Consider the following 19,625-nt stretch of genomic DNA (forward strand, 5'->3'; position numbering starts at 1 on the left):
CCCGCAGGGTGCAGGTGGAGTTCTACGTGAATGAAAACACCTTCAAGGAGCGGCTGAAGCTCTTCTTCATCAAAAACCAGCGGTCGAGTGAGTGATTTGCCTCTGCAGGGAGAGCCGAGCCCTGCCCGAGCCGGGAGAGCCGCGCTCGTCCTGTGGGATGAGAAGCCATTGCCATCTGCTGGTGGCCTTGTCCCCGTGTGTCCCCAGCCCAGGCTGGGTGTTGGCCACCTCGGTTTGGGGCATGCTCCTCATGGGGAGGAGCACTTTTGCTCCGTGGGGACAGGGTGACAAACAGCTGGGACAAGCTGGCTGGAGCAGGGAGGGTGTCGGGAGCTGCCTGTGGCCATCAGGGAGCAATTGTCCCCATCCCTGGCTGTGATGATGTCCCCATCACGTTGTGATGATGTCCCCATCACGTTGTGATGATGTCCCCATCACGTTGTGATGATGTCCCCATCACTGGCTGTGCTCCCCCGAGGCTGTGGGCACAGCCAGGCCAGGCTGTGAGTTTCCCACTCCTGCTCCAGCCTTCGGGATTAGTCTCCACTTGACTAATGGTGTTTTTATTTTCTTTCTCCGAGATGTCATTAGCTGTCTGGAGGGGGCCTGCTCGTTAATTTATAAATTCGCATTTTCCTTTCCTGCCTGCATCCTGTTGTCTTGTTAAAAAGCTGGAGTGCAGCACAACAGGGTGCCCACGGGGAAGTTTTTAATGAAAATGTGATGAATTCCTCACTTGTAATTTGAGTAATAACCCCATGAACTGGCTGGGGAGGGAGAGTGGATAAAGCAGCAGCTTTTCCTCGCTGTCCCTGTTCCAGCAAGCCATTGTAATGTGGTCAATGCCGGCCTGGTGCTTTTTAATGGATGCCTGCTAATGAGGGGGATACACTCCAGCAGCTCCTGTTTGTCTCTCACATCTATTGGGGTCAGCAAGGAGCTGCCTTATCCTTATTTATTTCTCTATTGGTGTCCTGTAGAGGTGACACTGGGCATGACATGGGCAGTGTGAGCAGTGCTGCTGTCCTGGGGCTCTGTGAGCAGAGAGCTCCTGGGCTGTGGGGGGAGTGCAGAGCTTGTGGGAAACCCTGGGGGTTGTGCTGGGGCTGTGCCAGGCTGCAGAGGGTGTTTGGGGTGTTTGGGGTGCTCGGGATGCCCAGGAATGCTGCCCCAGCTGTGCTGCTCTCCACCCCAGGCCTGAGAATCCGGCTCTTCAACTTCTCCCTGAAGCTCCTCACGTGCCTCCTGTACATCGTCCGTGTCCTGCTCGACAACCCCGAGGAGGGCATAGGCTGGTGAGTGTCCCTGTGCCCCCTGTGTCCCCTGTGCCCCCTGTGCCCCCTGTGTCCCCTGTGTCCCCTGTGTCCCCTGTGTCCCTGTGTCCCCTGTGTCCCCTGTGTCCCCTGTGTCCCCTGTGTCCCCTGTGTCCCTGTGCCCCCTGTGCCCCCTGTGTCCCCAGGCAGAGCTGGGCATGGCTGCAGTGGGTGTGAGGAGAGGTTTTCTCCCTCCAGCTTGAACTGGTGGTTTAACAAAACTTCCCAGCCGGAGGGCTTTGCTCCCTGCTCAAACCCCATGGATGGTGTGGGGGTATCCCCTGGCCCTGGCTGTGAATGCTGGAAAAATTCAGGTCACGCTCATTTCCAGATTCTGTCTGACTCTGTGGTCTGACTCTGTGCTCATTTCCAGATCCTGTCTGACTCTGTCAGGGCTCAGTGTGGCCTGCAGACACAGGCAAGAGCTCAGTGGCTCCAGGGCATCACCATGCAAATATTTTCTGAAGGCTGATGCCCTTGAAGACATTTACACTAAATCCAGTTTAGGCATTTGAGAGGGAAATACGTTGTGCTGTGTGGATCCTTGGGGTGATGGATGATTCCACACATCAGCTTTGTGCTGGGTTTCAACACAAGCCTATTTCCAATGTGTCCTTGCTTTGTTTAGCTCATGTACAATATGGAGCTTTTCTCAAGAGCTTGGACAACTGGCGATTTGATCTCCTCTTTGTAAAGGCTGCAGACTGCTGAGTACATCTGCGTGTTCTGAAAGTGCTTCCAGACCTGTGAGAAGGAAGCAGGACAAGGATGCTCATCCTGGGAAGGTTTAGCACAGCTGCAGTTCAGGGAATTCCACTTTGCTGAGGGTGTGAGGCAGAAGCAAGGCTGGCCAGCAGGAGCACATCCCTCACAGCCAGGCAGGGAGAGCTTGGCTCGGTGCTGCCTGCCTGGCAGGGTGCTCAGGGCCAGCCAGCCTTGTCCCAGAAGCTGAAGCTCAGCAATTTTTGCTAATTGTAACCTGGTAATTCCCAGTTCCCTGCAGCCCTGTGTTCTGCACTGTGTGCCAGGGAGTACCAGTGTTCCACAGCATCTCTGGTGTGAAGCACCTGAGGGGATTTATCCTCCAGTGATGAGATGTCCAAGGCTGCCTGGGTGAGACTTTTCCTGTGGAAAGCTCTGGCTGTAAGGATCAGGGTGTTTGGATCCATGGAAATGTTGTCCAGAGCTCCCCCAGTGATGAGTGCACCCATGAGCCCAGGGACTCAATCCCTGCATCCCTGCTCCTGCCTGTCCCTCTCTGACTGCTTTCCCTGCTGTTTCTCTCCTAGCTGGGAATGCGAAAAGCAGAATTACTCAGTGTTCAACCAGTCCACCAACATAAACTGGTGAGTGGGGAGCTCTGCCAGGACGTGGGAATGCAGGGGTGGAGGTGGCTGCTGCTGGCAGCTGCCTGAGGCTATTTCTGGGTCGTGGGGCTGCTTGAGGGATGTGGAACAGCATCCCAGGATCCAATCCATTGATAAATGCCTGTGGAATGGCTAATTCCCAGAGCAGGGGCTGCAGTAGGAAGCAGCAGTGCCTGTGCTGGCTGCTGCAGCAGTGAGAGCCTTGGATTTGCATTTGGGTGGCTGAAGACACTGACAGCTACAGCTGAGACCCTCTGGGTTTTCTCTGCAGGTCACACATCTTTTGGGTGGACAGGAAAACCCCGCTGTGGGCCGTGCAGGTGAGCAGCCCTCGGCTCAGGTGTGCAGGAGCTGGGCCTGGAGCTCTGCCCCCTGTGCCACCCAGGGGCTCCCCGGGGCAGGAGGGCTCAGGGAGCTCTGATCCAAGCCCTGGGAGTCTCCTCTGTGTGTCCCTGCAGGTCAGCATCGCTCTCATCAGCTTCCTGGAGACCATGCTGCTCATCTATCTCAGCTACAAGGTGCGTGCCAGGGCGGGGAGGGCACAGCCTGGCTCTGTCCCCAGCAGGAGCTCATTCCTCCTGCTCAGAGCTGTCTGCAGCCTGAAGTGTCTCGGGAGGACATTTGTCTCAGCCATGTCTCAGCTGGCTCTGGATGTTTTCCTTTCTCATTCCCCCCTCGGGCTGCTGTTGTGCAGAGCAGGATCTCGTCTTTTTCTGCTTTCCCAGAAATTCAGACCTGTTTAGCACAGGCTCAGTGTTTTTCGTGTCAGGATGACACATCCCAGGTTTCCCCAGGGTGAGCTGAGCTCGGCAGGTGAGTCCTGCTCTGCCCAGGTCTGCTGCCTCCACTCCCAGCCAGACAGGGAGAGGCACAAACTGACTCCTTTGGACCAAAGCCCCTTGAAATGCCCAAAACCAGTGACCTGAACAAATGGCATCTTCTCAGGGCCCAGGGGAGGGTTGGCAGAGAGCCTCAGACCCTGCATCACCCCCGGTCTGAGTGCCAGCCTCCTGTCGCTGTCACCAAGCATTGCTGTTCCCAAGCTCTGGGCAGCAGCAGGGACAGACAGAGGGATGCAGTGGCTGTGGAGAGGACTGAACAGTTTGGGAATGTTTCCTGCCCTCAGCATGTCTGCCTCCACCACTGCATCTCTCCTGCTTCCTGCACCCTATTTCCCTCATCCAGCAGGGTCTGTGGCACAGTGCGATTGTTTTAATTGTCCTCTGGCAATTTTTTAAACTTATTTAATTCTTACTTGGTTTTAATTCCTCAGGGGAACATCTGGGAGCAGATTTTTCGCATTTCCTTCATCCTGGAGATGATCAACACGGTGCCATTTATCATCACGGTGAGTGTCCCAGTGACATTTGAGAGCAGCTCTAAGTGTAGTAAGTGCTCTAGTTTTGGTGGTGAAATAAAGAAAAATGGATGTCTGGCCAAGTGGTATTTAAGGCTGGCAGGAAATTTTTCCTTCAATATTTTACAATATAATGACTTTCTCTGGAGTGTGATCCCAAATCCCATCCTCTCCTTTCAGGGAGGGAAGCAGGGCCATGTTTGGTGACAGCTCCTGCTCCACTTGCAGCAGCATCCTTCCACACAGGGAGGATTGGCTGCTCATTGCTCTATTTTCCAGCAGAGCATGGATCTTCCTGCAAATAACTCTTGCTTCCATAGATATTTTGGCCTCCTTTGCGGAATTTGTTCATCCCTGTGTTTCTGAACTGCTGGCTGGCCAAGTACGCCCTGGAGAACATGATTGTGAGTGACCCTCCTGTCCAGCTCCTCAGGGACTGGGGAGGAGACCCACGGCTCTGGGGCAGGTTTTGGAGCTTTGGTGTGCAGCCATGCCAGGGAATGCCAGGCTGTGACCTGCTGCAGAGCAGGAATCCCTCAGTGCCCAAACCACATGGACCCTGTTGGCTGCACATCCACAGGGATGAGGCATTCCAGCCATTCCCCTGTGCCCAGCAGAGCTGTCTCTCCTGGCAGCAGAGCCCAGACCTGCCCATGGGAGTGCACATCCCTTTCCAAAGGGCTTGACCTTCCCTGGGGGGGCAATTCTTGGTGCGTGGAGGAGATTTTCCCTCAGGCTCTGAGCTGATTTTCCCTCTGCTCTCTCCCCAGAACGACCTGCACCGAGCCATCCAAAGGACGCAGTCAGCGATGTTCAACCAGGTGCTCATCCTGATCTGCACCCTGCTGTGCCTCGTGTTCACGGGGTGAGTGTGGTTCCCCATCCCACCAAACCCATTCCTGATCCCGGGAATCTCTCTTCCATCCTGGGCTGCCTGGCAGAGCTGGGCTCTTGCAGGACTCACACCTTGCCCTGCCTTGCTCTGTCCCAGCACACTGCACACTTAGAGAGGGCCTTTCTGAGTGAAACTAATTATCCTCCCTGATTCTAGGGTTTTAACAGGAGGTTTTTAGGAGATGTGAGGATGATGGTGTTGTCAGAGGGAGCTGGGGGATGTGGACATGAGAGTGTCTGAGCAGCAGCTTCCCACAGGGACACGTGTGGGGTCCTCATTCCCCAGGGATAACTCATTCACCAGAACCCACCTCACTCCCCAGGTCCAGCAGAGCTCTTCTTCCCCCACCATGCACAGCTCCCGAGTTCATTTGTGTAATTGGCCACCGGGCCTCCTGCTAATTAACTGAGCCCTTCACCCTGCGCACTGCCAGCATCAAGGATGCTCCTCTGGGGAGGGGAGCAGTGCTCATCACTGGTTATTTAGCTCTGAATGAGGCTTTGAATCCTCATGCTCGGGGTTTGAGGCATATTATACCATTAAGCTGCTGAATGGAGAGGAAATGAAGCTTTTAGGCTCATGAGTTTTCGGCAATAAAGACGGTGCTCTGATGAAGATGACTAATGCTATTTCAGAGCTCAGTGGTGCTCCCAGCCCATGGCATCTCCTGCTGCTGGATGAGTTTGAGGGAGGGAGGCACAATTTGGGCCCAGGAAGGTTTGGGTGACACTGTGAGCTGCAGGTTTGTGGGGTTCTGCTGCCCTGTCTCCCCGGCTGGGCAGCCCCTGCTGTGATGGGGCTTTTTCCCCTCAGGACCTGCGGCATCCAGCATTTAGAAAGAGCAGGTGAGAAGCTCTCCCTCTTCAAGTCCTTCTATTTCTGCATCGTCACCTTTTCCACCGTGGGCTACGGAGATGTGACACCCAAGATTTGGCCTTCCCAGCTCCTCGTGGTGATCATGATCTGCGTGGCTCTGGTCGTGCTGCCCCTCCAGGTTAGACCTGAGCAGCTGAGGGTGGGGAGGGATGCAGAACCCGCCCTGGGGCAGCCCTGCCGACGGGGACATCAGCTCCGCGCCCTCTGCAGTTCGAGGAGCTCGTCTACCTGTGGATGGAGCGGCAGAAGTCGGGCGGGAATTACAGCCGGCACCGCGCCCAGACGGAGAAACACGTGGTGCTCTGTGTCAGCTCCCTCAAGATCGACCTCCTCATGGACTTCCTCAACGAGTTCTACGCCCACCCACGGCTGCAGGTGAGCGCCAGCAGTGCTGTCACACGGTGCTGGGTCACTGCTGGGCTCACAGCCTGGCTGACCCACGGCAGCCTGACCCACGGCAGCCTCTCTCTTCCAGGATTACTACGTGGTGATCCTTTGCCCGACAGAGATGGACATCCAGGTGCGGCGGGTGCTGCAGATCCCCCTCTGGTCACAGAGGGTGATTTACCTCCAGGGCTCTGCGCTGAAGGACCAGGACCTCATGAGAGCCAAGTGAGCAGAGGGACACCCTGCACATCCCCAGCCAGGAATGGCACTGGGTGACAATGGGTGTCCCTGTGGGGCTTTGCTGGCTCTGGGAGGGCTGGCAGTGCCCTGGCTGATGTGGGCAGTGCCCAGCGTTGTGGGCCCATGCCATTCATGGTCTCACTGCCTTGTCTTTGCAGGATGGACAATGGGGAAGCTTGCTTCATCCTCAGCAGCCGAAACGAGGTGGATCGCACGGCGGCGGTGAGCTGGCTGGGGATGTGGCATGGCTGGGGAGGGGACATTTCTCAGGCAGAAGGGACTGGGGGGATGCTGATCTCAGCTCTGCCCAGCACAGAAGGGTGCTGGGAGGGAGATGAGTGCCATGGAGAACCCTGGGGATGGCACTGGGAGGGCACAGGGACACCGGTGGCTGAGCCTCTATGGCTCACCTTCCTTCTTCTGTCCTCATTTCCCATCCATGCTGGGTTTTGGGGAGCAGGAGGGGCAAGAGGAGTCCTTGCCATCCATCTCCAGGGTGGCTGGATGCTTTGCAGTTCATCCCAGCTGGGGAAGACTTGGGGAAAATAAACCATCAGCCAAGTAGCTCTTGTTGCTCTTGTCCTTGTCCAGGACCACCAGACCATCCTGAGGGCCTGGGCTGTCAAAGACTTTGCTCCAAACTGTCCCCTCTACGTTCAGATCTTGAAGCCAGAAAATAAATTTCATGTGAAGTTTGCTGGTGAGTCAGAGCAGTTGCTGGCTTGGCAGAAGGAGGAAACACCCAAAATGACCACATTCCTGGGCATTGCCAGCCAGGGAACCCATCTGTCCCCCTCTCCTCTGTGACAGTCCCCTCTGCCTTTCAGATCACGTTGTCTGTGAAGAGGAGTGCAAGTACGCCATGCTGGCACTGAACTGTGTCTGTCCTGCCACCTCCACCCTCATCACGCTGCTGGTGCACACCTCCCGTGGCCAGTGAGTGCTGTCCCTGCCTGTCCCTGCCTGTCCCTGTCCATCCCTGCCCTCCCCTACCCCTGCCTGAGCATGGAGGGACAGCAGAACTGAGGTCTCTGAGCCCAGGGGAGAGTGTGGAGGTCTGGGGAGCACAGTGGGATCTGGGACCTCCATCCAGGTCAAGAGCAAAAATCCACGGGCTGGGCAACGCCAACTTTCCCGACTGGGGATAAAAGTATCTCTATGCTGGCACAGTCCTGCCAGCAGAAAGGTGAATTCACAGCATGAGCAGGCCCAGACCCTGCAGGGGTTTTTGGTGGGTGTATATCCAACATGGCTGGAGGGAGCTCTGCCAGCACCCTAGAGCAGTGGTGTGTGCCCTGCACTCCTTGGCCAGTCAGGAATGTCTGAATTTTGGGTAAAGTGCCATCGAAATAGTTATGAAACATCCTTGCCAGATGCCTCTCGCCCCGTGCTCCGTGCTGTTTGCCAACACGAGCTCTGAACCCTCCCTCTGCACCCTGCAGGAGCCCTCGTTAAATAAAAAGGCACTTAAAACCCAAAATGCAAACGAGCTTATCCTCGGCGAGCACCGACAGCTCGTGGCCATGTGTCACTGTCATCTCACCGCTGTCGAGCTCCACGGCAGCTCCTGAGATCATCGGTGCTCTGCCCAGGAATCTGGCAGGAATTCTGGGGTCTGTGCCAGCACAGGGGTCCCATCCCCGCTCTGCAGTGTCCTTCCCAGCCCTGAGGGATCCACCCCAGTGCTGTGCTGTCGTTGCAGGGAGGGCCAGGAGTCGCCGGAGCAGTGGCAGAGGATGTACGGGCGCTGCTCGGGCAATGAGGTCTATCACATCCGCATGGGAGACAGCAAATTCTTCATGGAGTACGAGGGGAAGAGCTTCACCTACGCCGCCTTCCACGCGCACAAGAAGTGAGGGCAGGGCGTGTCCGGCATCCCTGGGGGGCAGGGCTGGGGCTGGAGGGTACTGCCAGCAGAGAGGGTTTTCTCCAGGTGGGAATGCCCACGCTGTGCTCCTGGCGCAGGTACGGGGTGTGCCTGATCGGCATCCGGAGGGAGGAGAACAAGAGCATCCTGCTGAACCCCGGCCCGAGGCACATCATGGCAGCGTCGGACACCTGCTTCTACATCAACATCACCAAGGAGGAGAACTCGGCCTTCATCTTCAAGCAGGAGGAGAAGCAGAAGAAGAAGGGCTTTGCGGGCAGCTATGACGGTCCCTCCCGCCTGCCCGTGCACAGCATCATCGCCAGCATGGGTGAGTCGGGGGCTCGGTGAGCACAGCAGAAGTCTGCATATGTCACTCCATCACCTTCCCCACGTTTGTTTTTATTTAGCTTTTGCACACTCCTTGCCATCCCTCCCACCAGTGCCAAAGGCATTGAAAATTCTTTTCCATCCTCCCTCCCAGTTCATCTCACCGGTAAAATACACATTTCCTTGCACCCTGGGTGCTCTCAGCAAGCTCAAATATCATTATGAAAACCTTGTGATGTCCATTATCATTAAGGGCATTTGCATAAATGCCCCAAGCCTGGATTCAGCCCTCAATTATTTCCAAGGCTGGAAGAAGAAATGCCGTGGGCCATATCCTAAATCACGTTTATGATTCCCAAGCCGAGGAAGAGGTAGTTTTCTCTGCAGCGAGTGGTGCATTTGTGCAAGTGAAAAATACCATGAGTCATTACTTCCCGCTTGTATCTGGGGAGAACAAGTTTTGGAGGAGCTGAGCCACACGATCACATTATATTTCAGGCAAATAATTTATGTGTTTGTACTCCTGAGCAGCAATTTGCATAGATTATCCCCAGCAAGCTGCAGAGAGCTTTGCTGAGCAGTGTTTGTCACAGCTCTCGACACACAGCTCCTACACAGAGGGACCTTTGGCAGGGGTGATGAGAGGGACAGGAATGACGTGAGTGCCAGCAGGGCAGTGCTGTTTGGCAAGGCCTGGGCTGCACTTAACAGGACACTCCATCAATATGTGTTTGATTTCTGGAAGCTGCCTGAGGAAGTCTCTCTTGTCCCTTGTTGGATATTAGGAGCAATTTCTTTACCTTCACTCCCCATGCTTCAAATGATTGATTACCACCCAGGCTGCCTCTCATCCCCATGCAGAGCTCAATGCTTTACCAACCTTCCCCCCCTTAGAGCGTGTTTGCTGTGCTCCCTGCCCCCTGTCCAGGTACAGTGGCCATGGACCTGCAGAACACCGAGTGCCGCCCTGCCAACAGCAGCAAGCTGGCACTGCCAGCCGAGAACGGCTCTGGCACTCGCCGGCCCAGCATCGCCCCTGTCCTGGAGCTGGCTGACACCTCGTCCCTGCTGCCCTGCGACCTGCTCAGTGACCAGTCCGAGGACGAGATGACGCAGTCGGACGAGGAGGGCTCGGTGGCTGTGGAGTGAGTCACTCTCCATTGCTGGAGTCTTTCCTTGTCTGGTTGGTTCCACTTGGATCCATTTTGATCTGGTTGCATCCAGTTTGTTCCAGTTTCAGAGGCACTGGGACCATGGCACAGTGGTGCCCGAGGGATGCTCAGGCTCCTCCCAAAGCTGTGTCCCTGCATCTTTACAATCCCTTAGCATAGCAAAAAATGCTCCTACATATGTGTATTTGAGGAAATTCCCACCTGCTGCAGGAGAGTTTTTCAGGACATTTGCCAGTGTTGCTCTTGAATCCCGGTCTGCTGTTGAATATTTTCCCCAGCATCTGAGCTTTGGATAAATGGCAAGCTCTCCCCGTGTCCCCACACAGATTTCTCTCTGCTGCAGGTATGTGAAGGGCTACCCCCCGAACTCCCCCTACATCGGGAGCTCCCCGACCCTGTGCCACCTTCTGCCTGAGAAAGCCCCGTTCTGCTGCCTGAGGCTGGACAAGGTGGGAAGGGGCAGTGGGGGCTGCCTGGGGCTGAACCCCCCAGGGCGTGGTGAGCCCCACACTGACTCCCTGCTCTGCCCCACACACAGGGCTGCAAACACAACAGCTTTGAGGATGCCAAAGCCTACGGCTTCAAGAACAAGCTGATCATTGTTTCTGCTGAGACGGCTGGGAACGGGCTCTACAACTTCATCGTGCCGCTGCGCGCCTACTACCGCTCCCGCAAGGAGCTCAACCCCATCGTGCTGCTGCTGGACAACAAGCAAGTACTTTTCCACGGGTGTTTCCCCTCGCACTGAGCCCTCCCTGTGCTTTCATGGGCAGCTCGTGCTGTGGGGTGGCAGTGTGAGGGAGCAGCAGTGCCACCGTTGGGTACAGTGGCTGCTGGCCCTGGGGTGTGTGCCTGTCTTTGCTCCATGGCCGTGCTGAACCACCTTGCTCTCTGTGGCTCTCCCTCCAGGCCTGAGCACCACTTTCTGGAGGCCATCTGCTGTTTCCCCATGGTTTACTACATGGAGGGCACCATTGACAAGTAGGTGTTTCCACGTGTGGCTCTCGTGCCTGAATGGTTGCATTCACCCCAGCCCAGACTTTTGGGCCACCCCACGAGAAGCCCTAGGGTTGGTACCATAGAGCTGAGCCCACCTTGGGCTTCTCGGGTTGCCAACCCCTCCCTGGGAGATGGGAGCAGGTGAAGAGCTGGTCAGGAGCAGCCTGGGCTCTCCGTGGAACCCCTGTGCTGCTTCCCTGTGTCATTTCCAAGGGCTGACCCTGCGCTCTTCTCTTTGGGAACTGCCCAGCCTGGACAGCTTGCTGCAGTGTGGCATCATCTACGCCGACAACTTGGTGGTGGTGGACAAGGAGAGCACCATGAGTGCCGAGGAGGACTACATGGCAGATGCCAAGACGATTGTCAACGTGCAGACCATGTTCAGGTGAAGGGTGACCACTGCCCAATGCTGGGGACAAGCCTGGGAAGGGTGCTGGTGGCTGGGGTGGTGGCTACGGGCAGTGGGACACAGCTGGCGTTGGGTTTGCTCTAGAAAACAGCATCTAACCAGCTATTTCTGACCTCAGACAGGACAGGGGTGATTGTGGTCTTCTTCAGGCTTTAAATCCTCTGAGAGAGCTGCAGGACAACATGTCCCTTTCCATTGCAGGCTCTTCCCCAGCCTCAGCATCATCACGGAGCTCACCCACCCCTCCAACATGAGGTTCATGCAGTTCCGAGCAAAGGACAGTTACTCTCTTGCCCTTTCCAAGTTAGAAAAGGTAAGAGGAGGTTGTTCCCTGCACAGGGGCCTGGGAAGTCAACACTGACAGTGACTGTGTTTGAGTTCTGTGCTCTCCCCATGTCCAGAAAACCCAATCATGTCTCACACATTTCCATGGATTAAAAAACCCTCTTTCCCCACAATGAAAGGATGCTGCCCTGGTTCCCTCCTGTCACACCCACCAGAAACATTACACTGCTGCCCTCCCATTGCCACGAGCCCCCTAAGTTTCTGTGCAGCCTGTGCTCCAATCTCCCTTTCCTCTTCCAGAGAGAGCGAGAGAATGGCTCCAACCTGGCCTTCATGTTCCGGCTGCCCTTCGCTGCTGGGAGGGTCTTCAGCATCAGCATGTTGGACACGCTGCTCTACCAGGTGAGGTGCACCCCTGCCACCGTGGTGTCCCCTTTGCATCCCCCAGTGGATGTCTGAGCAAACCTTTTCCCTGGCTTCCTGCCCCACTGTCTCCCCAGTCGTTCGTGAAGGATTACATGATCACCATCACTCGGCTGCTGCTGGGCCTCGACACCACGCCGGGCTCCGGATACCTCTGTGCGGTACGTGCTGAGCCTGGGCTGAAACCACCCAGCCAAGCTGGCCTGGCTCTGCTGGGATCTGTGCCCAGGGGTGGGGGGTTCTCTTCTTCTGGAGAACTGAGGGGGGGAAACATCACCAGGTCATTTTTCTCCTTCATTTTGGAGCCTCAGCACTACCAAAAGAGCTGCGGAGGACCAAAGTCCCTGTTCTAGGGGCTGAGGTCAGAAATTGCTCCTGGTCTTGTGGAGTCCAGCTGACTGTTGGGATTGTCTCAGATGAGCTGGGGTGAAGCTCAGGAGCAGCCCGAGGTGCACATGGTGGTTCATGTTTGTTCTCTGCTGCTCAGATGAAGATCACCGAGGATGACCTGTGGATCAGGACGTACGGCCGCCTCTTCCAGAAGCTCTGCTCCTCCAGTGCCGAGATTCCCATCGGGATTTACAGGACAGAGTCACACATGTTTGCAACCTCTGAGGTAGGGGAACAGGGATGGTGTGTGCTGGGAAGGGGCTGCTGGTGGTCCCTGCTGAGCTTCACCCAGCAGAGGTGGATCCAGGAGGGTGTCAGTCCCTGAGGCACCTCAGAACTGCCTGCAGCAGTGGTGGGGAGGAGAGGGGAGGGCAGAACAAGGGAAGGATGATTTCTGTGTTTACTCCATTACTGCAGCTGCTCTGGGTGGTGGTATCCTGCTTCCCCACAGTGATACACTGGGTCAGGGCTGGGCAGGCACCTGGAGGAAGGGGCACCCCAGGGAGCAGGGGGGCACAGCAGGGCTGCCCCTTTGCTGGGCTGACTCTTGGTTTTCCCTTCCTTCTCCCCACTGCAGCCCCACGACATCAGAGCGCAGGTGAGTGCCGCTCGTGTCCAGCCGCGCGCTCGGGCACTGTCCCCTGCCCTGGGGCTGCTCCTGGGCTGGCTCTGGCCACCAAGAGACACCTCGGGCTCTGTGCCAACTCTCAGCCCTGCTGCCAGCACAGAGCTGCCTGTCCCTGTCACTCTGGGAAAAGTCCTCGGCGCCCTGATGTAATTAACTCGGATAAGGAGCAAGGGAGCGAGCCAGGATCCCTTTTAAATACCTTCAGTTTCCAACTTTGTAAGGAAGCAGCGGCAGGGAGCCGAAAGCTGACATTTAATTAAATGCAACCCAGCTCTTTGAGATGCTTTAAAGGGCTTTATTAATAAATTCCTGCTTACCAGTGGGGATTGCTGGGTCAGAGATGTGGCTGTAAGAGGAAAGGGAGGGAGACGAGGGCACAGCTGTCCCCTAGACAGATATCCCAGAGGTGATCCCAGAGGTGTGAGGTGCCCATGAAACTCCACTCAGCAGGGCTTATCCAAGGGAAGCTATGGCTGCCCCAGCCCTGAAGTTCAAGGCCAGGTTGGACAGGACTTGGAGCAACCTGGTCTGGTGGATTTCGTCTCCACCCACGGCAAGGAGTGGAACAAGATGAGCTTTAAGCTCCTTCCAATCCAAACCATTCTGGGATTCTATGAGATGCTCCAGCCAGGCAGTTCCTGCAGAGCAGAAATCAAGTGCTGGGCGAGCCTATTTGGGTCCCAGGAAGGAGCCCACCCATCCCATGGCAGCAATCCCACCCTGCCAGCCCGTTTTGGTCCCAGGAAGGAGCCCACCCACCCCGTGGGAGCAATCCCACCCTGCCAGCCACAGGCCAAACCCCTCTTGGCCACCCCCCATCCCGCGTGACCTGCTGGGCTTCCAGTCACAGATCTCAATCAATGTTGAGGACTGCGAGGACACGAAGGACGTCAAGGAGCACTGGGGCATCAAGACGAGCCACCACCGCAACTCGTGTTCCAGCGACCAGTCGGAGCATCCTCTGCTGCGGCGCAAGAGCATGCAGTGGGCGCGGCGGCTCAGCAGGAAGGGCAACAAGCACTCCAGCAAGACGGCCGAGTGGATCAGCCAGCAGCGCCTCAGCCTGTACCGGCGCTCCGAGCGGCAGGAGCTGTCCGAGCTCGTCAAAAACCGTATGAAGCACCTGGGCTTGCCCACCACCGGGTACGGTAAGTGCCGTTCGGCCGAGCTGCTCTGCGGTGGTGCCTCCTCCCGCGGGCTCCTCAGGTAACCCCTCAGCCTAACCCCGACCCCGAGCCGAGCCTAACCCCATGCCGAGCCTAACCCCACGCCCAGCTTAGCGCCGCGCCCAGCCTGTCCCCGCGGGCTGAGCTGCCGGGGCTGCTCCGAGCGGCGATCATCCCCGGCTTGCTTGCGCTTGTGCAGCCCAGCGCCTCCAGGCTGGGGTTCCACCACGCAGACCCCTCCCCTGCCACCCCCGGCCGGCTGCAGGCAGCCCCCCTTCTCTGGGCTCTGGGATGGCTCCAGGCAGGAGTTGGCAGTGGCAGGGTGACCCCGGCCCTTGTGCCCGCAGCAGGACCCGGTGTCCCCATGTGCCCCCTGCTTTCTGGCCGTGCAGGGAGGGTGGTTCAGGACAGCCCGACCCCAGGTCAGCACAAGCCTTGTGCCCAGAGCCCCCGCAGTGTGGCAGGGAGAGGCCAACCCCCGTCAGCTGGAGCAGCCCCCTTCTGTTCTAGACTTTAATCCATCGTAAACTCTTCCGTGGAAAACCTCTCGGTAGCTGCAGGGCTGAGTTGCTCCATTGCGTGTGGCGCCGGTGGGTGGCTGTGACAGCCACAGCGCTCAGGGTCCCTCTGTGCAGCCGCATTTCTCGTGGAGCTTCTGACTGCCCGTCGGTGCTGGCACCTGTGTCCCCCTGGACAGCCCCCACCCTTGGTTATGACAAAGTCTGTAGCCCACAGCTCCTTTTGTTTGGTTGGTTTGGTTTTTGGCTTTTTCTTTTCTTTCTTTTAAGCCATCCTGTGCCGCTGCTTGTCTGCTCCATCGTCCAAGAGTGTCTGTCCACCCCGTGCTGGCTCCTGTCCACACTCAGGCTGGCAGTGAGCCCCAGCTGGGATGGGCTTGGGATGGGCTTGGGATTCCTCCTTTCCCATCTTGGCTTTGGGCACAGGAAAGAGGAGGAGAAAATGTCAAGCAGTGCAGTGCAGGAGGGGTTTGGAGTGGTCTGGGGTGGGCATTGCCAGCATCCCCAGGGAGAGAGGCAGGAGAGGCAGCCTGTGGTGGGAGGGAGTGAGGACAGGGAATGCCAGGCAAGGACTTGCAGTGGTGAATTCCCCCTCTCTCCTTTTTTCCCTACATTCCCAGTCATTTCTGTTGCAGTTCCAGGGTGGATGTCTGGTGGCCTTGGTGAGGCTCCCAAGCTTGGGGTCAGATCAGGCTTTGCATCCTTGTCCTCACCCATCTGGCAAATTCTGGTTGGAGTAACTCAGGGGAGCTCAGACAGGAGAAGGGGCAGTGTGGGGTGCAGGACAGGACAGGGACACCGGGCACAATGTGGGGACCAGCAGCTCCTCGGGCATCCAGCAGAGCTGGGACTGTGTGTTGTCACCACGTGTCACCATCAGTGTCTGAACACCCATGGAAAAACATTGCTCTGCCTTCTGCCCCTTTTCTTTTCCTTTTGCTCACGTTATCGCTGCAGCGCAGGAGCTCGTCTCTGATATTTGCCAAACCATGGCTTGCTGACCTCTCTCTCTCTCTCTGTTTATGTCTGTGCCTTTCCCTGTATGTTCTGTAGAGGATGTAGCAAATTTAACAGCCAGTGATGTGATGAATCGGGTAAACCTGGGATATTTGCAAGGTAATTCCCTTTCCCTGGGAGTCCCGCGTGACTCATGGCGTGCAGCGTACAACAAGATCATGCCAGCTAAGCCCAAACCTCACCCTTGCCAGTTTTCACCTTAGATCCCCAAGCTTTCAGCACGGATTTGTTGGGTGGCATTGGAAAACAAACCACTGTCCCGTAGTGGTGGTGCAAACGCAGGGCTCTGCCTGGTCAGGGAGATAGAAACCTCAGGGATCCTTTTTCAGCTGAATTCCTACAGGGAAATCACAGCCCTTGGCTTTCATTGACAAAACCTTCCCTCCATGGCTCTGCGAGGTGGCTTTGGGCTGTACAGCCAGTGGAGGGGACAAGCAGGGGGACAAGTGCCCCAGAGCTGCCTGTGCATGTTGTGATGAGATGCTGGAGCTCCTGCTGGCTCAGCCACACTCCAGGGCAAGGCAGCACTTAAAAAACCCCTTTGCACCCCTTGGTTTGCCTTCCTGGATCTCTCTCCAGCATCAGCAGATCCCTTTTTCTGACTAAGGGCTGCTGGGCTCAGCATGAGGCAGCGACAGCAGCCACAGGTGCCACTGGTGCTGCAGCCACCCTGAGCACCTTGTGGGGGTCTGTGGGACCTGCCAGCTTTTCCCACCTTTTTTTCACCTTCACACCACGGTGGAACACATCCTGGAAAAGCCCCTTTTCACTGCAGCAGCCCCAAGATTAGCCATAGCCCATCCCGAGCTTTATTTTTGGCTTCACTAGCCCAGGCTTAAGGTGAAACGTTGGCATTTTCCTGCAAAGTGTGTCCTTCATCCCAGAGGCAGCCCCAGCTGGGGCTCATGGAAGCCTCGGGCCAGCAGAGTATATTGCCTGGGGCACCAGGATGGAGCAATATACTCGGTGTGCTCAGCAGGGCCTGGCTTGGCTGCATGGGGTCAGGAAAAGGCGCTTCCATGGGGCAGGGAATCCTGCCGCGAGCCAGAGCCCCTCCCCAGCTCCCTGTCATGTCACACCCCGTGTCTCCCGTCGGGTGCCAGGGTCTGTGTGCCACCCCAGCATTGCCACCCCATCCCTGGCTCGCTGGAAGGCTCAGCACTGGGTGGCCAAAGCTCTCTGGTGGCTCTGGGACAGGACATTCTGGGACAGGACATTCTGGGACAGGCTGGGATCCCCTGCAGCATCTCCCGAGGGTGGCCCCAGGTCCCCCCAGCTGCAGCACCTTCTGTGGTCTCAGAGGTGCCAGGGATGTCTGAGCAGCAGATCAGGGCTCTGGTGTCCCCTGCAAGCACAGCTGGGCAAGGTACTGGCACTGTCCAGCCCCGGGGATGTCCCTGCTGAGGCTGCTGGAGCTGCTGTGGCTCAGCCAGGGCTGGAGAGAAGCAGTTTTGCCCCAGTATGGAGGCTGAAGAGCAGCAGGGCACCCCATGCCAGGGTGATGGGGCACCCATTGTCACCGCTGTGGCAGGACAGCCTCTGAGAGGGGGACAGCAGGGCAGGGTGGTGGGAGCAGCAGGACAGGCCACAGGGAGCAGCCCCCAGCCTGGAGTTAATGCCCATCCCAGTGGCCAGGCCCTGGTCCTGCTGACCCCAAACCGAGCTCCATCTGCTCCATTTCCTCCATCTGCTGAGCTCATCCAACCCCTGCTGTGCACCTTTCCAAAAGCAGAGGTGTCCCAGTGCCAAGCCTTGCAGCGAGCTGGTGTCCCCCCTGCTCCTCATGCTGCCCCAGCGTCCGTCTGTCCGTCCCTCCCCTGTCCATCCACACCCCATCACCCCTCTGGAAATGTCACCTGCAGCAGCTTCCACCCCTCCCCGGCCTCCTGCAGCCTCGCACCCCATCCATCTCACCATGATCTTGTTCTTGGCTATTTCGGGAAGGGCAGGGGACCCCCTGGCACCGAGGCCACCCATCTGCCCCCCTGGGTGCCGCTCTTGGTGGCCCTGAGCCCCCCCGGGCAGCCCCCGTGGTTTAGAGCCGTCCCCAAAACAGCTCTGAAACTCCACGGAGGTGATTTTCCCTGGGCAGGGGAAAGAGGAGATCTTTGGACTAACGGTGTGTCTGGATGATGCTAAACGGAGTGATGGAAGGGGAGAGGTGGGCAGAGCTCTGGGTGGCCCCGGGGGGTTCAGCTGCCCTGCCCCAGTGGTTGCACTTGTGCTGTACCTGACACAGCAGGACTAACCTGTTCCCTCTTTTGCACTGAACCAAGGTAAGCCATCTCACTTTATTCTGGGGGGGAGTGGGGACTTGGAGGAGTTACCTCTGCCTGTCCCCTGGGCCGTGCTGCGGTGGGGCAGACCCTGGGGAGGTGACAGTGACATTCTTGGTGCCCTCCTGGTGGCACTGCCATTGTCCACAGCTTCTCCTGGTGCAGGGAAGAAACCTGTGAGAGCAAGAGCCCAATTATTTCATGCACAAATTTGCATGATTGCAAAATCCAGTCTGTTTCTTTGGGCTCTGAGAGATATCTTGAAATCTGTCCATGCAAAACTAGTATTTGTATTTTATTATCGCAAACTTGTGGTTCAGCATCATTTTTTGGTTAATGCATTAACTTCTCTCTGTCTGAATCTGACCGTTGTCACCATGGTGGTGAATGGGAATGTGAGCTAATGGCAGTGATTAAAAACAGACTTTTGTTCATCAGTGAAATATAAATCCCACCGATTTAATTTTGAGTCAATATTTTATGCAATCAGCATTTTCATTCTTACTTTATATTAGCCTTTTCTTAGCCTCTTCCTATAATGCCCACATCCTCTGTCATATAATCCAATGTTTTTAAAAAAGTATTATTGAAACCTAGTGATGAAAGATTGTACTTTGAAAATTGTTAAAATAGCAGAAGACATCAGACAAGCTATTAAATAAGAAGTCCATCATTTCTTGGTTTGCAATGCCAAGCCATAAAGTTTGTCTCTCTTAGTTTTCCTTGGAGAATATTGAGCTACAGTAGTAGAGTGTATGATTCCATCAAACCCTCCTGCACTCAGTTTTAGGGCTGTTTGCCTGTATTTGCTGTGTCCTGCACCTTCCAGCTCTCACAGCCTCTGCTCATGGGTGTTTCAGCTCGGGGGAGGCTGAGGCAAACCTCCACCTGCAGGCAACGCTGTCAGGAAAATCTGCTTTGTTCCTCTTGTCCTCCATGTCAAAGTCGTTCAAACTGGAAATAGCCAAAGGACTTTGATTGTGCACAAACCTGGCAGTGCAGAGGTGTTTTCCCCATTTTCCTGCATTGCTTCCTTGCAGCACTGGTATTCAGGAGCAATGCTCTGGATGAAATCAGTGCTTTAGGTAAATTTATCCCATCAGGATGAGATTCATCAATGAACCATTGTGGTTCTGGTGTGACAGTGGTGTTCAGCTCCTGGGATTTTCCCTGCCACTGGGTGGATGAGTTTTGTGTTTTTATCTGCCACGTGCCAGCAGAGCCATGGGTTCATCCCAGTGCAGCCTCTGCTGGCAGTGCCAAGCAGTGAGAAGCTGCAGTGGTGACAACTCCACCAGGACCTAATTCCTGTTCCCATCACAAACCATTCAGCAGAATCTGCCTCTTTATTATCCTTTATTTTTCTGCTGAGCCTACTGACTGTTAATCTGGATTAACCATGCTGAGGGCTGACAATAAGCGCTGATAATTGTGCTTTTAACACTCCCTCCTCTTGCAGATGAGATGAACGACCACCAGAACACCTTGTCCTACGTCCTGATCAACCCTCCCCCGGACACACGGCTGGAGCTCAACGACATCGTGTAGGTGTCACCTCACCCCCTGTGCCCCGGGGCTGTCCCCATCCCATTGCTTCCCGGGATTTCTTGTAAATACCTGCGGGTTTTGGCTCCTTCCCAGGCCATTCCTGCTCCCTGTGTTCCAAACCTCTTAGCTCCCATGGGCAGCATGGAGTTTTCCCTTGGCTTT

The 19,625-nt window shown here is 56.2% G+C and overlaps 1 protein-coding gene across 13 annotated transcripts in view; it reads left to right on the forward strand.

Moving 5' to 3' along the window:
* KCNT1 (potassium sodium-activated channel subfamily T member 1) overlaps positions 1 to 19,625 on the forward strand; it is a 76,890-nt gene that overhangs the window by 53,487 nt on the left and 3,778 nt on the right. For 7 of the 13 annotated variants that reach the window (XM_085076796.1, XM_085076806.1, XM_085076801.1 and 4 more), the window contains 29 exons: positions 8 to 87; positions 1,196 to 1,295; positions 2,603 to 2,659; positions 2,952 to 3,000; positions 3,139 to 3,198; positions 3,954 to 4,028; positions 4,358 to 4,441; positions 4,808 to 4,902; positions 5,746 to 5,926; positions 6,019 to 6,183; positions 6,284 to 6,420; positions 6,594 to 6,657; positions 7,027 to 7,135; positions 7,263 to 7,371; positions 8,138 to 8,287; positions 8,401 to 8,633; positions 9,561 to 9,777; positions 10,148 to 10,253; positions 10,343 to 10,515; positions 10,714 to 10,785; positions 11,054 to 11,188; positions 11,414 to 11,525; positions 11,798 to 11,899; positions 11,998 to 12,081; positions 12,408 to 12,536; positions 12,888 to 12,908; positions 13,783 to 14,086; positions 15,676 to 15,738; positions 19,375 to 19,459. In XM_085076796.1, coding sequence (XP_084932922.1) covers positions 8 to 87; positions 1,196 to 1,295; positions 2,603 to 2,659; positions 2,952 to 3,000; positions 3,139 to 3,198; positions 3,954 to 4,028; positions 4,358 to 4,441; positions 4,808 to 4,902; positions 5,746 to 5,926; positions 6,019 to 6,183; positions 6,284 to 6,420; positions 6,594 to 6,657; positions 7,027 to 7,135; positions 7,263 to 7,371; positions 8,138 to 8,287; positions 8,401 to 8,633; positions 9,561 to 9,777; positions 10,148 to 10,253; positions 10,343 to 10,515; positions 10,714 to 10,785; positions 11,054 to 11,188; positions 11,414 to 11,525; positions 11,798 to 11,899; positions 11,998 to 12,081; positions 12,408 to 12,536; positions 12,888 to 12,908; positions 13,783 to 14,086; positions 15,676 to 15,738; positions 19,375 to 19,459 — 3,351 coding nt within the window. Of the gene's footprint in view, positions 1 to 7; positions 88 to 1,195; positions 1,296 to 2,377; positions 2,457 to 2,602; positions 2,660 to 2,951; positions 3,001 to 3,138; positions 3,199 to 3,953; positions 4,029 to 4,357; positions 4,442 to 4,807; positions 4,903 to 5,745; positions 5,927 to 6,018; positions 6,184 to 6,283; positions 6,421 to 6,593; positions 6,658 to 7,026; positions 7,136 to 7,262; positions 7,372 to 8,137; positions 8,288 to 8,400; positions 8,634 to 9,560; positions 9,778 to 10,147; positions 10,254 to 10,342; positions 10,516 to 10,713; positions 10,786 to 11,053; positions 11,189 to 11,413; positions 11,526 to 11,797; positions 11,900 to 11,997; positions 12,082 to 12,407; positions 12,537 to 12,887; positions 12,909 to 13,782; positions 14,087 to 15,675; positions 15,739 to 19,374; positions 19,460 to 19,625 lie in introns of those variants that run through there. The other 6 variants (XM_085076800.1, XM_085076805.1, XM_085076798.1 and 3 more) reach the window with 5 other exon arrangements.

Source organism: Lichenostomus cassidix, chromosome 17, assembly GCF_008360975.1.
Source record: "Lichenostomus cassidix isolate B80296 chromosome 17, HeHo_3.0, whole genome shotgun sequence".
Lineage (NCBI taxonomy): Eukaryota > Metazoa > Chordata > Aves > Passeriformes > Meliphagidae > Lichenostomus > Lichenostomus cassidix.